The following is a 16801-nucleotide window of genomic DNA, read 5'->3' as shown; positions in this document are numbered from 1 at the left end:
GAGAGTTCCAAATTCTTGTACCAAAGTGAAGGGAAAGTTCCCCATCTGTTGGGTGTTGCAATTGTGTATTCAGCTAATGAGAAAGATAGACATGTAGTGAAGTGTTTCAATAACAAAGATGTGCTATAGTCCCTAACAAGTACTACAACAACAGAGGGTTATGGGTCAACATATTCCCTTGTGTCTGTTAGTAATTTACATTTCATCTTTAAGACATTTAATTTTTAAAGCTCTGAATCTCTGACTTGTTATTACAACATTTTATTGTTTCTCTACGTACTTCTTAATGCTATTGCGGCTAATGTATGAAGATCTTAAAAGACTTTGTAAACATTATTTTTCATACTATCTCCCCCAAACAGGTATATTTCACAGAACTGTCATATCTCCCCATCCAAAAAAATCCCAAAACCCATCATGCCTACTACACTAAGTCCTGAAGAGCCTCATCTACATGTTTTTTAAATACCTCCAGGGTAATTGTCACCCTCTCTGCATAAAAATTGTCCCTAATTTGGACTAGTTTAACAGGAAACTACACATAGGCCAAAACACTAGAAATCTGGAAAAAATAGCAGTGATATGCTGGTTATTGTGCCTTATTTTTGTCCTCTTGGGCAGGGATAATGAATTAAATGACTTAAAGAACTGCCATCAAACTGTTGTCATGACCAGTTCTGCAGTTGAGCTAATATTCTATTTCTTCTTCTTTATATCAGTCAAGCTCATCAGAACCAAAGATAAAACAGAGTTTTCTAAAATCTAAACAAATCCCTCTTCCAAGCATATTTTTCTTGTGCTTACTGAAAGAAACTAGGTGATGTCTAGATAGGCATCCATTTTATTTATATCTGGTCAACTTCTCATTTACATGAGATGGAAATTCTGTTTTGCTTGTGTAGTTTCAAAGTTGTAGCTTCATTGCTAATTACAGATCTATAACCACTAAAAAAGTATGCTGCAAAATGCAAGAGAACCTGAAATTGGTAAGAAGCAAACAACTTTGCCATGCATATCCACATAATATTTTTCAGTGCTTATGAGTCAGGACAATTCTATGTAGAAATCCAATAAAAGAGCAACAACAACTATACCTATGTGCAGCACTGATTTCTTACTAGTTCTGTACACTCTATACAAAAGCCCTCAGCAGCTGAATTGGAACAAAATGTTTGGCAAGTTATGTAATTAATGCTTAATTTTCTCCAGATCTGTGCTTTGTGTCTACAACAGTCCTGTTGTGTAAGAAGATACAAAACAAAACAAAATTGAAGCACTTGTTGCAGCTAACACCTTTCTAGAAACCCTTTCCCAACCAGAGGGATCAAACCCCCCCCTCTCTCTTTTTTCTCTTTTGTCCCTTTTGGTATCTGGGGGGTTTAAATTCTTCCTGAAATCTTTCCTACAGTGGGGGTAAAAAAAAATATCTAGCCATCTGTTATCAGCCTGGAGAAAAAAAAAATATCTGGCCATCTGTTACCAGCCTGAAGAAAAATTTTGTTGCAAGACAAACCTCTCTTAGGGCACAGCGCTCCAAGGTCCAACAGGTGTCCCCGCAGAAGTGCACAGACAGTGCCCTGAGTTGGTTGCTCTCAGGACTGGTCAGCCTGGCTTGGTGCTACTGCTCCGGATCCGACTGACCTCTCTGCTGCCTTGCTCAGGAGTGAGCTGAGCCTGTGAGTTTGAGCCTCACCTTTTATTGGCCCCCAGTCCTGCTCATGCGCAGTTGGGGCCCGCCCTAATTAGGCACAGGTGGGCTTAACACAAGCTCATGCCCACTACCTGGTAATTAGTGGCACCTGGTTGCCTCATTTTACTACAGATTGTATCCTTCCTCTGAGGAATACTATTATTCCTTTTATCCAGTGTGGTTGTCTTTGGGTTCAAAACTGCTAGGAAGTCAAGGTGGAGGTGGGAAAACAGAAAAAACATAATTCCTTGCTGCTTTCTTAGGAGGACACACCAGATGTTGTGAGATGTTTTGTCACATAACATAAAAGGATACTTTACTTGTTCAGAGACCTTTACACTAACCAATACCAGAGCACCCTAGGATGAAAAAAAAAAAAAACGCAAAAAATGGAAACCAATTGTTTCAAAGGCTAAATTTTATTCTAAAAAGTGCTCCCCAGTGAGGAGTTTACAGATCACCATGACAGCACTGATGACACAACATGTGCTAAACTTATGTAGGTGTAACGAAGTAGCCCCAGCTGTCCAGACTGAAGATGGCCAGGTGCTCCTGGAGTCCCCTTTCGGCAAGCTGGCCTTCCTGAGGGATGTCCCCATCCCGGTAGTCACAGAATCACTGAATGGTAGGGGTTGGAAGTGATCGCTAAAGTTGTTTATCTAGTCCAAGCCACCTGCTAAAGCAGGCTTACCTGGATCAGGTGGCATAGGACTGCATGCAGGTGTGTTTTGAATGTCTCTAGAGAAGGACACATTCCATAACCTCTATTGACAGCCCGTTCAAGTGCTCTGTCACCCTTAAAGTTTTTCCTTGGGTGTATATGCAAATTCTTGTGTTCCAATTTGTACCAATTGCCCCTTGTCCTGTCTCTGGGTACTGTCTGCTTGGTCTCAGCCTTTCCTTATACGGGAGATACTCCAGTACTCTGATCATTGCGCGCTGTCCCTTCATCCAGATCATTGATGAGTATGTTGGACAGGACCCAGTGCTGACCCCTGGGGGACACCACTAGCTACAGGCTTTATCGATCAGCTGCCAGGTTGATCCTGCCGGTCCCGCCGCGCTGCCTGGGCCCCTCCAACCCTCACCCCGGCACGGGCGGTTGCCTGGCAACCGGGCGGCTGTGCCCCTTACACCCTTCCCTTTCAGGCACCCCACCACGCCCGGCGACATCCGGGAACTCCCTACGAGCTCCGGACCCTCTCTGACGTAGACGCCTCCTTGGCCCAATGGCGGCTGCGGTCCGGTTCCGGCGTCTGCGCCGTCTCCTGGATACGGGCGCGGGGTGGCGATCATTCCAGAGGTGGACAGAGCGTCGTAGGATCCGGCAGTGCGTTCTTTCTAGAGTAAGAGGAAATAAAAGCAATTCCTGGAGACATTCTTCCTCTTGTGTAGATGCCTCTCCGGACTGGCTGTGTTTTGTGGCGTGCAAGGATGGGTTTCTCCTTTTGACACTTCCAACTCCTTCCTCCCCGTCATCGGGGCATGGCAGACTCCATCCCGGGGGCGGAGCTCCGCAGATTTTGGTTGATGGCGGCGGCGCGCCGGTAGTAACGCTGCCTCCTTGCCCACCTCCCCCCTACTCCGCCTCACAGGTACGGCTGTCGCTTCCCATCCGATCGCCCCGGCACCGCTCCGCTCCGCCTTCCCGGGGACGGTTAACGGCCGTTAGCTGGCGCGCGCGTGCCTAACGGTCGTGGCCCCCCCCTCGCCCTGGGTCACGTACCCGCGGCCACGGTCCTTGAGTGTGAGTGCAGGCTCAGAGCTGGGGGTGGTGGGTGGTGGGTGATGGTGGATGGTGGATGGTGGATGATGGATGGTGGATGGTGTGTTGGTCGGTGGTGTGTTGGTCGGTGGTGGATTCGTGGATTCGTGGATTGGTGGGTGGTGGATTGGTGTACTTCAGCTTACCCTGGCACCCCAAATGAAGGCCTCCTAAGGGGCAGGAGACCCGCCAGAGGGTGACCTACCTTGTAGCACCCTCACCTCCGCTGCAGGAGGGCTGCTGTGTCCCAAGGGCTACAACACTGCACCTGCCCAGCTGGCTGCTCTTAGCAAAGCTTTGGCTGCAGGAGAGCTCAGGTCTTGCGCTGGTCATTCACTCATCAAGGGAAAGAAAGAGTCTTTCTGGAGGTGTGTTTTCTTGATGTTGTACTCTTGGATCCTGCCCAGAGCAAATGGAGTTCCCTTGGCAATCGGAGTTGGCTGTTTTGTGTTCTTTTGTGGAGTTTATGATCTGTTTCATTGCAGACGGTCGTGTGGCAGGCTTCCACAGCAGCCATCTCATCTCTGGATAGTTCTTTTCACTTCTTTTTCTCACTTGGCTGCATCTCTTTGCACTTTATTTCAAAACTGATGACCATACTTTGTCTGTATCATGGGTCATGCTCCATTGTTTTGTGTACTGAAATGATTACATAGCCATTACTCTTTAGACTCAGGGATGCAAGACTGGTTGCATCTGTCTACCCCTGTAGCCTCTTGCAGAGCAGGAAATGGAGACCTTATTTGCAAGTACTGCCAGTCGTGAGGTAACAGTGAAGGGCTTCCCTGTCCCATGACCATGACTGCTCTGTCCTAGTGTGCACTTGCATTTTGTTGGTCTTGCTTTGTTAAATAACCACATATTTCTGTACTTGTTTTTAAATCTGGCAATGAACCTGTATGGTTTATTGTATGAGCAGATCATAATGGCTTTCTTATATCCAACATGAAGACATCTTCTGTCTGTCTGACAAGTATATGCTTTAGGCTTGTGGTGAAGTGCACATGTCAGATTTAAAGTATTCTTGGGAAAGAGGAAAAGCAAGGAAGGGATTGTAATCATATAAATTTGGGGGATGGGCTGTGGGTTGGCAATTGCATTTGTTGGATGTCTTTCTATTGCATTGCTATTATGAAATCTTTGTGTACTGGAGAGTGACACTATGGGTTATTTGGTCATTTTGTGAACTGAAAAGAAGAAGTAACCTAAAATGGTGTAATGATCTGCATGAATCAGAAAAGAGATGTGAAGTAATGGAGACCCAAATCTGTTTGGATGCTTTCTCTATGTTCCTTATTTTGGGATGTTTGGCAAACATGATTGTTGTATAATTATCTTGTTCTCATAGGCAACTGTAGAAGAAAAGGTCTTTCTTTTTGTGTTACACTGTCTGAGAGTAATAATTTACAGTATTAATCTCAGGGATTTTGAATTCTAATAGTGAGTTTCTTTATTCTTTCGGGAAGAAAACTTCTGTTTTGAATATTTGGTGGAGGAAATCCTGCAATCAGATTCCTAGGTATGTTGTAATTCTGGATCATTTGAATTGTACTGTGGCACCTGGTTAGTGTATGGCAAGAGCCAGTATTTCAGTGAACAGGCTCTTTGTAGTCTGGTGCTGCCCAATGCTTTGTTGTGTTTTCACTTGAAGTCAGTCCTCTCTGAAAGCTTGGGAATTCTCTGTTCTTCATTTTGGTCTTTGATTTGTTCTAAGTGTTTTGTGTCTCATGTAAGAGTTACAGTGAAATTGAGGTTTTGTTCAGCAAGTAGGCATCTGACAGCTGTACTGCTTAAACAGTCATTCTCTCCATCCTTATGTTAGACATGAGAAAGAACAGCTCCAGATGGCTTGGAACTAGTTATCATTTCCTAGTTAAATGGGTAGTTGGAAGAAGTGGGCATTGAATGTGAAAGTCTCCTGGAGCTGAAAGAGGTTACTACATGGTGGTCACTGAGGACTAGTTAGTAACATATCCTGCTTCTGGGGTATGCCAATATTGGGTCTCTCTGCTCTTAATCCAATGGAATAGATGTGGAGTAGGATAGAAAGCTGATGAGGAACTCTTACCTGATGTATTAAATATATATATATACACATACGTATATGTACATATGTGCTTTATATGTATAAAAAGCAAAGTATTTTGCTTTAAGGTCTCCCATTGCTTAATGATTCTCAGGGAAAATATTTATGTAATGAATATTTAACCAGACTTTTATGAAAAGCATCTGACTATATAAACATATAAATTCCACTTGTTGGAATTTGCAACAAATGCTGTGTTTGTTTCAGTATGAAAGCTAAAGCATATAAAATTCTGAATACATAAATGGTAGTTAGAAATATAAACTCACTTCCTATGGAACTGTCTCGTTCCCACAATGCAACATCTGTCAACAGATTACCTTTAACGGTCCTTTCCAAACCAAACCATTCTGTGATTCTATAAATTTACTCAGGGTTTATCTGCAAAGCATTGTCTCTATCCATAAAAAGTTCTTAATATTGAATGCTATAGCTGTTAAAGCTGCACTCAGCTTGGCATTAGTAGGAACACTAATATTTATAGTTCTGTGTTTTTTGGTTGTGCTGATGAAATGAGTTGTTTGGCAGGTGTAGATTACATTGTTGCAGAGGCCCCTTTGCCTGAAGTACACTTGGGCAGAAATATGTTAAGAACTTTTGAAGTGGAAGATTCAATCGTTTCTTCAAAATTTTGCTGATATTTCCTGAGAGGAGGCCTTCTTTAAAGTAATTGTTATTAATCTTGCTGAAAGTGTATAATCTCTATTTTTAAGAATCGGGAGGGTAAATGCTATTCATCAATTACTATTAAATTTGAATTCTCCCTCCCAGCCCCCCTGCCCCTTCTTTAAAGGTTTGTTTTTGAGACTAATACCGTGTTTCTAATCCATTGTTTGTAAAACAGCCTTAAGTATGGAGAACTTCATTCTTTATGAAGAGATTGGAAGAGGAAATAAGACAGTTGTTTATAAAGGAAGAAGAAAGGGGACAATTAATTTTGTTGCTATTCTTTGTACAGAGAAATGCAAAAGAGCTGAAATAGCAAACTGGGTAAGTAATGTTTTTTCCTGTTAACTCTGGGAAAAGATATAGCTTACTAAAACCTTGTAGCACAGCTAATATAAAATAAAAATACCATGTTCTCAATTCAGATCGGTGTCTTAAAATTTTTAAATCTTACTCTTTAAAAAGAGGATTATTTTAAGGTCCGATTATATTATTGTTTAAATTGCGTGCATAAGTCCATGTTCACAGGCTTACTGTTTCTGTGATACGTCTGAGAACTTGTAAAAATGGTTACATGTAGTGATTTTCTTTATTTTTTAAATCAATTTTGCAAATCCAGTGGTAGAAATAGTAATAAATTTCTCATGCAGAATAAATTTTTTTTGATGAAGGAATAGCATTTAAGGTAAATAACTTGTGATTTGTAATACCTTGGCAGAATTTTACGCATAAGAAACTTTCTGGAAAATAAACTGTAACTGATACAAATAGACATTTCATTTAAATTTTTCTAGTAGATACATAATGTTTCCTATTGCCTCTCATTTTTTCAGTTGCTGTTTGTTGGGTGATTAATTTTTTTTCTTAGAAGCATATTCCTCTTAGAAGGCCCTCGGGGATACCTTATATAGCACTCTGACAAGATACAGAGGCTTCTGTAGAGATTAGATCATGTAGGTGTCATAGAAATACAGATTTCCAGGGACCCTTGAATGATAGTTCTTTTCTAATAATATCAAGAGTGACAGAAAAATTTGCTTTTGATTTCCTCGTACTGTATTCACCATGTTGTCTCATGCGTGTTTTCTCATTGGAAGGAAAGTAGGAATGCAAGTTGCACCCCAGATTCTGGTTTACACTTTGTTGTTGTTTTAGTGATGCAGTAAGGTTAAAGAGTGCTTATGATTTTGGGTTGAGGAGCTTCCTTTTTTTTTCTTTTTTTCTATTTTTTAAAAAACAGGTGAGTTGGGCAGAGTCTGTGAGGAAAGTTATCTTTCCTCAATATATATATAAACTAAAATATTTCAATTGAAGAATAAATTTAGTGCACTGCAAGAGGTAAGAAAACAAGTAGCTCATCTTGAGTAAAGTTGTCTTCTGCCACCTTAAGTCCGTATATATTGCTTTTGGGTTTTTTTCCCAGCTAAGTATGTCAAAAACTTTGTTCTAGGTTCGCTTGACTCATGAAATCAGACACAAGAATATAGTAACATTTCATGAATGGTATGAAACAAGTAATCATCTATGGCTTGTAGTGGAATTATGCACAGGTAAGATAAACTCAAAAGGTGAAAATTTATGGAGTCACTAGTTGTAAGAGATTTTGTATAACAGTTTCTCCACTACACATACTTAGATCATTGAAAATATTTAATAATTACCTGGTTATTAACTTGAAAAGCCTGCTTACATAAAAAAATGGTTTTACTTTTGGAAACCTTCTTAGAAATCATTTGAAGTCTTATTTCTCTGATTTGCAAGACAGCAAGAAGCAAATCAAGTTACAATGTAAAAACGACATTATTGTTCAAATAAATGTTTCAGTCAAAGGGCAATTTTGTAGCTAATAGTAAATGAGTAAGTTTTCTTCCTGTTCAGTAGAAGTATTTTGGTTTTTATCTTAAGATGTTAATTTTGGATCTCAGAGAACCCAAAACTGCATGAAGTGATTTGTGAAGTTTTGATAGGTTCTCAGCAATCCACTGAAGAAATTTTCTGCAGCTCCCTTTAATCATGATAACTACATGTTTTAAACTCCAGATACCATGCTGTACCCCACATGGAAAAAACAAGCATCCAGTTGTGCAAGTGATGCATGGAGTTTGTTTCATAGTAAAAGTTCATATTACTTGCAGTCTTTTTTTTCTGTCCAGAATTGTTTCAAATTACTGACAGAGACGCTACATGTTCTGGCAAAAAGAAAATCAGGTCATTGTTTCAGTGATAAAAAGTGAACAGCTCATATGGAAGCTTTGGTCTGTTTGATTAGTCTAACATGGGCACATATGTAAGTTATTAGACAGGTAGCCTGTTCAAGTATAGTTTGAACAGTTATAATCCAATTTTACCTTGCAGTATTGTAGTTCACTGCAAGGAGAGTCTTGAAGCTAACTTATTTAGAATAAGACATGGATTTATTATCGATTTTGTAGAGCCTTGAAAACTGCTTTTGAAAGGTGACAAAGTGAGTTTGTGCTTTGCTCAAGGTGACAAAGTGAATTTCTGTAATCTGGAACAGCATATTTCTGTGTTGCTGGTTTTGCTATTTTTCCTTTGTGTATTTGATTATATTATGGTATTATTCTATATGTAGTTCTTTAAAATGCATTATAAACCCCAGTAAATAAACCTGGTGGGAAATTCTTTGCTATAGCTGTGCAATATGGAGCTTGGTTTCGAAGGAGTAACTGGTTTACTAAACAGCATAAAAAAAGCTTAGAAAGAATATAATTTTAAGATTCAGCAGTGTTAATGATTTGAAGAATATTGTGTTGACAAAACTTTTAGTCTTGCTATTTTCTGAACTAAAATTACTGAGCAAAATGAATAAAGCTCAGAATGATCTATTGTATGATTTGGAATAAAAGATTTAGTATAATTTTCTATGAAAAGCTTTCCTAATCCCTGTTTTCATTCAGAGATTTTCATCTGCATGAATTGACCGAAATATAAATAATAGATAAGCCAGGAAACTGAGAGATAATTGACAAAATACAAACCAGGGGATCAGGTTTGGTGCAGGAATAGGAAAGGACCAAATGAGATAGAGGAAATGGACTGCATTTTTAGGACAGGAGACTGGGACATGAAGGAGAGAGAAAGAGTGATCAATGAGCTTGTGGGAAATGAGATTAAGAGAAATCTATGTCCTGTGAACAGTTAGGGCAGGAATGGCTCAAATGCAGTGAATCTGATATAACTGAGGATCAGTGGGATGTGAGGAAGTAGATGATGGGGGAAGAAGAAAAATGATTTTTGCAATTTTCTCCCTTATGTTTCTTTTGAAAAAGAAGAAGAAAAAAGGCAAGTTATGCAGTCAATTTAATTGTGGGAAAAATGAAGATTTTTGTCACAGTATTGGAAATAGGTTATTTTTTTCTATATATCTTGGCTTTTTTAACTATAGGTAATATCAAGAAATATTTTTATCTGCTGATAATAATTTTTTTTCTTGACAACTTTTAAAGAAGCTTATATAATGTCTCAGGAACTTATCTGTATGGCATGTTCTTTATGCACTTGCTGAAGATGTGTAAATGTATTTCAGGTGGTTCTCTAGAATCTGTTATTGCTCAAGATGAACATCTACCTGAAGATGTAGTGAGAGAATTTGGTGTTGATTTGATTACTGGTCTATACCATATTCATAAACTTGGAATTATCTTTTGTGAACTGACACCTGGGAAGGTAAGGAGAAGTAGTGTTTACAGTAGACACTACACGTTACTTGGTATGCCATTAGCATTTCATTTGTTCTATTTTACTGTTTGGAAGAGATTTGCCTCAGGTTGGAGACCAGTTTTAGCTCTAGAACATATGTGGAGACATATGGTTATTTTATGATAGAATTGATTTCTTTCTCTTTTATATATTTGATGCATTGGGATAGATTAATTTTGATTTGGTGTACTTATTTGAATTGATGAAGGATTTTAGTTCTTTGATCTTGGATGTATGACTTTATTATTATACTCATGCTGCAGAATATTTTAAAGTAATAGAATATGTTAATGAGGGAATAAAGTTAACTGAAACTTTCTCTATTAATAATGTTATGTATTGTTTCCAAATGCCATTTAAATTGCCATCTTACTTTTGTATAAACATACAAATCATAGAATCATAAAATGGTTTGTATTGGAAGGGACCTTAAGGGTCATCTAGTTCCAACCCTCCAGCATAGGCAGGGACACCTCCCACTAAACCAGGTTGCTCAAGCCTCATCCAGCTTGAACACTCTCAGGGATGGGACATTCACAACTGACATGGGAAACCTGTTCCAGCATCTCACCACCCTGGCACTAAATAATTTCTTCCTAATATCTAATCTAAACCTACCCTCTTCCAGTGTAAGGCCATTATTCCCTGTCCTGTCACTACACGCCCTTGTAAAAAGTCCCTCCCCACCTTTTCTGTAGGCCCCTTCAGGTACTGGAAGGCTGCTTTAAAGTCTTCCTGGAGCCCTCTCCAGACAGAACAGCCTGTATTGATAGGAGTGGTGTTCCAGCCGTTGGATCATATTCATGGTCCTCCTCTGGATTTGCTCCAAGAGCTCCATGTCCTTCTTTATGTTGGGGGCTCCAGAACTGAACACAGTACTGCAGGTGGGGTCTCGTGAGGGCAGAGTAGATGGGGAGAATCACCTCCCTCGAATTGCTTCTCCATCCCTTCATCCCCCATCGTGTAATTCTGCTTGAGATTGCCTGGAGACATCTATATGACCTTGCACTTGGGTTTGCTTAACTTCATGAGGTTGGTATGGAACCACCTGTCAAGCCTTTAGAAGTCCTTCTGGATGGCCTCCTCTCCAGTGTGTTGGCTGCACCACGCAGCTTGGCAAACTTGCTCATCAGTAAACTTGCTGAGGGTGCGCTCAACTCCGCTGCCCATGTTGCAGAGAAAGGTGTTAAAGAGCACCAGTCCCAGTACTAAACCTTGAGGAATGCCACTCATCATTGATATCCCCCTGGACATCGAGCTATTGACAACAACTCTTAGAGTGCAACCATTCACCAATTCCTTATCCACTGCGTGGTTCATCCCTCAAGTTAATTTCTCTCCAATGTTTACATAAATCTCCATGTAGTTTTTTATTTGTGTATGCTTGTAGAATTTATGTACAGTTGTCAATGTTTGTCAATGTTTGTTTTTAATTTATGTAGTAACCAGAATGTAACTATAACCAAAAATTATTGCTTAACAGTAACTGTTTTTTAAATTGATCTCTAAGTGATCAAGTTGCTCGTCTCTGAATTTTCTGTAAAAACTTGAAAAACTATATTCAACTTCTGTCATTTGTAGGTTCAAAAGTAGTAGAAAAAATATGAATAAAGCATAATGGAGATGCCTCCATTCATACTTCCAAAGAAGTATGTTGCTGTCAAGTATTCTGTGGAATACAAAATACTGAATGCTAAAGTAAATTTTTTTTTTTTTTTTAATTTTTCTTTCCCATCTGAATAGGGAGCTATTTCTCAAAACTTTTTTTTGATTATAAAGGTTTTATTTATGAGAATAAGCAGTGAATGTGTAGATATACTCTCGCAGTCACTGGAGGAATTTTTGGAATTTTGTATTAAATAAAATTGGAAAGATTCACTTTTCTTTTTCCTCAAATTAAATGATTCTTTTAACTGTACTTTTAGTGTCCTGTATAGTTTTACTCTTACTTTCTTTCCTATAGTAACTTCATTGCTCATTTAGATTTAATAATGAGGAAAGAAAATTGTGCATTTAAACCTATTCAGGTTTCTATTGTGAGATTCAGTAATTTTTTTGTTATATGAAAAAAGACAGTATTGGTGTTAAAAGAGAAACTTTTCCCTGGTTTTAGTTGTAGTGATCACTATCTCTACTATACCTACTTAAGTGAGTTGAGATTCTGAGTTTTTTTTAAAATTATTTTATAATTTTCTTTGGAAATGTCAATGATCGTCAGTTTTAGTATATTATATTTTTTTGTTGGATTGTGTTTGTTCTTCTAGATTCTGCTGGAAGGGCCTGGCACCTTGAAATTCAGTAATTTTTGCTTGGCTAAAGTGGAGGGTGAAAACTTGGAAGAATTTTTTGCTTTAGTTCGATCTGAAGAAGGTGAAGGAGATATCAGTGAAAGCACTCCACAAAGAAATCTGAAAAAGAGATTTCAAGGTATGATATTTTTACAACTCAAAACTAAATTATACCACAGAGACAGAATGGAAGTTGGAAAAACCTTTGTTTTAAATAATTTGGAGAGAAGAAAAATTAGTTGTTCATCGTTCTGTTGGTGTTTTAATTTTTAATGATTTCTTATGTTTGTGTTTGTCTTTACCACACAAAGCACAATCTGTACATTTTATGTAAACAGGCTTTACATATCCTGCATATGGGGAATTTTTAAAGTAAGCTCAAACCCAAAATTTTGATCTGAAAGAAGGTTGTTTAGAGGGAACATAACTCTGAGAACAGCAGCTGCAAGTGAGTAGACAGAAAAGAAGCTATTTACAGTAATTCTAAGTTTCATAAAGCCAGTTTAAATAACAGTTGGAAAAAAATGTACTTCTGTCTGTCATAAAATGTATGGCATATTAGCAATTCATAACCTCTACTGCTTTTTATAAACAGACCGGGTTATTTTTGGATGGAAATTCATATGTAGGTTGTCAACAACTGTAGTATACTTGTATAACAAACTCTCAATAGAACATAACTGGAGGTGACTATTTTGAATTTGTATGCTCAAAATTCAGTGTTGCATCAAACTGCAAAACTGCCCTTCATTGCAAACTGCACTGCTGCACCCTCATTGTCCTTGCTGATTCAAATGATCCAAGTGATTTCTAGTTTGGGACTTGACTGTTTCAGTACCTTTTACTTAAGAATGATAATTCCTTTTTAAAGTTTGAGAAAGTTAGTGTGCTGTGCTTTCAATGGACAGATTCATGCAAGGTTGACAGGTTGCAAATACTATGTTATTTTGTCATTGAAGAAAAATTCAGAATCTTGGTTTTAATCTTCCAAGCGTTGTATTGGTCATCATCCCAGAGCATATCACTAATAACTGTTTGTAAGATAATGATGTATCATAGCAGGTATTGTTATCAGGAGTTCTTGGCAATATTTACGGGAACAAAGAGAGCTTTCTTAATATGATGCTGTAAAGACCAGATTTTTATTTAGGAAAAAATACAAATCTCCTTTTAGAACACCTTCTAGAACAGGTGTTTTCATGTGTATGGTTAATGTCCTGTCACTGGAAAAAATAAAACCCAACAACAAAAAAATCCAAAATATGCTTTCTGAAGTACTATTGATGATGAGAATTGATGATTTTGCTGAGTTTGTGTAATTTTTAGAGGTTTTTGAGAACCAAGTTAGTGTTTAGAAGAGAACAACTGTAGAAATAGGAACTGTGTGTTTCTTTTTTGATATCAAGATAAAAGGGGTTTGTGAATAAGCTGCTGACATTTAATATGTGATATCTTCATAATGTTTTAGTGTGAAAATAGCTATTTTAGGTCAGTGATCCATCTGGCTAACTATGTTGGTTTTGTAGCAAGAGTTTTCCGATTTCATGGAGGTTTCTGTCTTGTGAAAAAAAAAACCCACAAAACCAACCAACCAACAAAAAAAAATCCCTCATGTGAGATAATTATTTATGTTCCTCAAGTGCAAATTATGTTAGTTTACTGTTCTGCTCAGTATGCTTGGCTCTGGAAGCTGTCAAAATACATCAAAACATCCTTTGCATTAATCACAATGTTAGGAAAGTGTAGCACAAGCTAGCTTGGTAAATATAAGTGAAATAAACAACAAAATAGCATATGTAATCCTGCATAATTCAGTAAAATTATGTGAGAGAAGTTCCTTTGAAACTTAAATTTTTGTCACTTTAACACTCTATCCTGGCCCAAACCAGGACAGCTTTGTATCTCAGTTTTTTTATAGTAAGTGAAGTTAATTCCTAACTCACTGAACTTGAAGTTTGAAGTGCTGACCAGGATAAATACTGAATTAACGATCAAAGTGCATTATAAATGCTCTATTTTGTAGGCTCTCCACAATACACGGCTCCAGAAGCAATCAAGGGAGAAGACTACTCCAAAGCCAGTGATCTGTGGTCCTTGGGATGTTTACTTTATGAAATGTTCTCAGGTTGTAAATTTGTGTATTGATTATATGTGATAATGGACACATAGATTATGGTCTCAGAATACATTCTTGTTAACTTTCTAGTGAAGTGAAGATACAGAAGAACTTAAAACAGGATTTAAAATTATTTTAAAGAATTTGTACTTTAAAAAAAAAAGGGAGACTTTTATCAAATAATCAAGTGAAGTAATACTATTGAGTGGTCTTCTTGACTGTGATCTAAATATTATGATACTAACCAACCTGTATAATATAAATACTATGATTTTAAATTATAGCAGGCCTCACATTCTGATAGTATAACATTCTTAATCTGTAGTGAAATGAGGCAATCAGGTGTTGCTAATTACGGGGTGGGAGGCGTGAGCTTGTGCCAAGCCCACCTGTGCCCAATTAGGGCTGACCCCAGCTGCGCATGAGCAGGATTGGGCAACCAATAAAAGGTGAGGGGGTGAGCTCCAGTGGCGCAATCAGGTTATTGCACGGTGCTGATAGAAGCAGTACAAAGCCGAGCAATGCCGAGGTTGTGAGTTCCAGTGTGAGCCGAGCATGCATTTGGAAGCTCACCTTTTATTGGTCGCTCAATCCTGCTCATGCGCAGCTGGGGTCAGCCCTAACTGGGCACAGGTGGGCTTAACACAAGCTCACGCCTCCCACCTCGTAATTAACAACACCTGGTTGCCTCATTTCACTACATTAATCTCCTTAGTATTAAACTCTAGTTTATTAATTTGATCTTTCAGAGAAAAAACTCTTTCACTACTCTACATTGGGTTTCTGAAATGCAGGTGAAGTACACAGTAACAATGGCTGCATCTGGAAGGAAAATTTCATCGCAGAACAGAATTACAGTGCTGCCTTCTCAAGTTTTAAACAATAAACTGATACATTGGATGAACACAGTTACATAGATATTGAGGTTTCTGCCTGTGCCTTCTCTTGTCTCATTGCTGATTCATATAGGGCTATCATGGTGACCTAAATCAAGCCTCTTCGTTACCTGTTCTGTCCTTGGTCCCTGTTTTTCTTCATGCTAGAAGAAAAGGGTCCAGGGTTTTATATCTGAGTTAACAAGAGAATTTGATAAACAGAATTTGGGCTGAAGGTGTTTATTTTCTTTGGATGTTTCCTTAGGAGTATGAGTTCATCATATATCATTGCACCTGACAGTCATTTTGAAGTCTGCCTAATCTGTGAAATACACTTCTGTTTGTTTGTAGGAAGACCACCGTTCTTCTCAGATAACTTTTCTGAATTAATTGAGAAGATTTTATATGAAGATCCATTGCCACCGAGACCAGAGGGTAACGTTTGGTTATTTTTTGTTTAATTAAGTCACAGTAATACTTGCCAAGTTAAAATTTTTACTAATTTCAATTCTCTCTTGTTTTCAAAATCAATAAAGGCCAATTCATAGTTCTGACCTCTCAGAAGTTGAATCTTTCTCAGTTAAATAAGAATTTTGGAAACCTCGATTGTATACTAGGGTGCGTCTATGATAATTTTCAAAATTATAATGCTTGTGGGAAATTTAATTTGAATTTTAGCAGATATCAATTCCACTGCTTACTAACAGCTAAATGGTAATTAGAGGGTGCTGGGTTTTTTTTTTTTTCAACATAGAAAAAATTTTAATTAGTTTGCCAGAGCACTGGTGGTTTGTTTGGATTATTGTTGAGTTTGTTTTGTTTTGATGTTTATTAATTTATTTGAGAATCCTTTGGGATGCAAAGAGTCTATATTTAAGATTCTTCATGCGTGCAGATTTTTTTAGATGAAATTATTAATTAAAAGTTTTTTAGCATGATCTGATAATTATTTTATCTACATTGTGTGATGGTTTGCTTTGCTACCGAGTACTTATCAAGTGATTTTATTTACAGGTTCTGCTTTTCACAAACCTTCTGCTGACTTCACTAATTTGCTTGATGGCTTGCTTCAAAAGGATCCTCAAAAAAGGTAAACTGTCTAATCCATGACAGCTGTCTCTATTGTCTATTTTCACCTCTGGAAAAAAACAGATGCTATCATAGCATATGTATAGTAATTTGTAGATCACAAAGTATGCAAAAATAATTTAATCCCTCATAAAACCAGAAATGTGCTTTTTTAATATATTAATATAGCCATAATGAACGTTTTCATTAAGTATATACATTAAGTATATTAAGTTTTTTGTAGCTGGTGCCAGATAACTTTATAAATGAAATGATGTGAAGTTACAAAACTTGACAGCTTTGCTTTTGCAGAGAACTGGACATGTGTTTTATGAGGCTTTGATTTATGGCTGATAGAGTCATATTGTTAAGTAACATAAGATTATAATTTATAGGGTAGTTCAGACAGGTCAAATGTTGGGGTTGACTGTGCAGTTTCCTTCATTCTTAGTCTCATACCTTTGTGCTGAATGAATTCTTTCTTCTGATATGAGGCAGTTTGTCCTGTAAAAGAACATATTTGTTGA

General features: G+C 37.9%; 1 protein-coding gene across 2 annotated transcripts in view; it reads left to right on the top strand.

Annotated features, from left to right (window-relative positions):
• Positions 1 to 3382: 3382 nt before the first annotated feature.
• Positions 3383 to 16801, top strand: part of ULK4 (unc-51 like kinase 4) — a 210551-nt gene continuing 197132 nt past the window's right edge. For both annotated transcript variants that reach the window (XM_071735884.1, XM_071735883.1), the window contains exons 1-8: positions 3383 to 3437; positions 6386 to 6531; positions 7658 to 7757; positions 9755 to 9894; positions 12192 to 12354; positions 14239 to 14340; positions 15558 to 15641; positions 16221 to 16296. In XM_071735884.1, coding sequence (XP_071591985.1) covers positions 6394 to 6531; positions 7658 to 7757; positions 9755 to 9894; positions 12192 to 12354; positions 14239 to 14340; positions 15558 to 15641; positions 16221 to 16296 — 803 coding nt within the window. In that variant the 5' untranslated portion in view covers positions 3383 to 3437; positions 6386 to 6393. The remainder of the gene's footprint in view (positions 3438 to 6385; positions 6532 to 7657; positions 7758 to 9754; positions 9895 to 12191; positions 12355 to 14238; positions 14341 to 15557; positions 15642 to 16220; positions 16297 to 16801) is intronic.

This window comes from Heliangelus exortis, chromosome 2 (assembly GCF_036169615.1).
Source record: "Heliangelus exortis chromosome 2, bHelExo1.hap1, whole genome shotgun sequence".
Lineage (NCBI taxonomy): Eukaryota > Metazoa > Chordata > Aves > Apodiformes > Trochilidae > Heliangelus > Heliangelus exortis.
The sequence above is the reverse complement of the archived record's forward strand: the minus strand, read 5'-3'. Positions and strand labels throughout refer to the sequence as shown.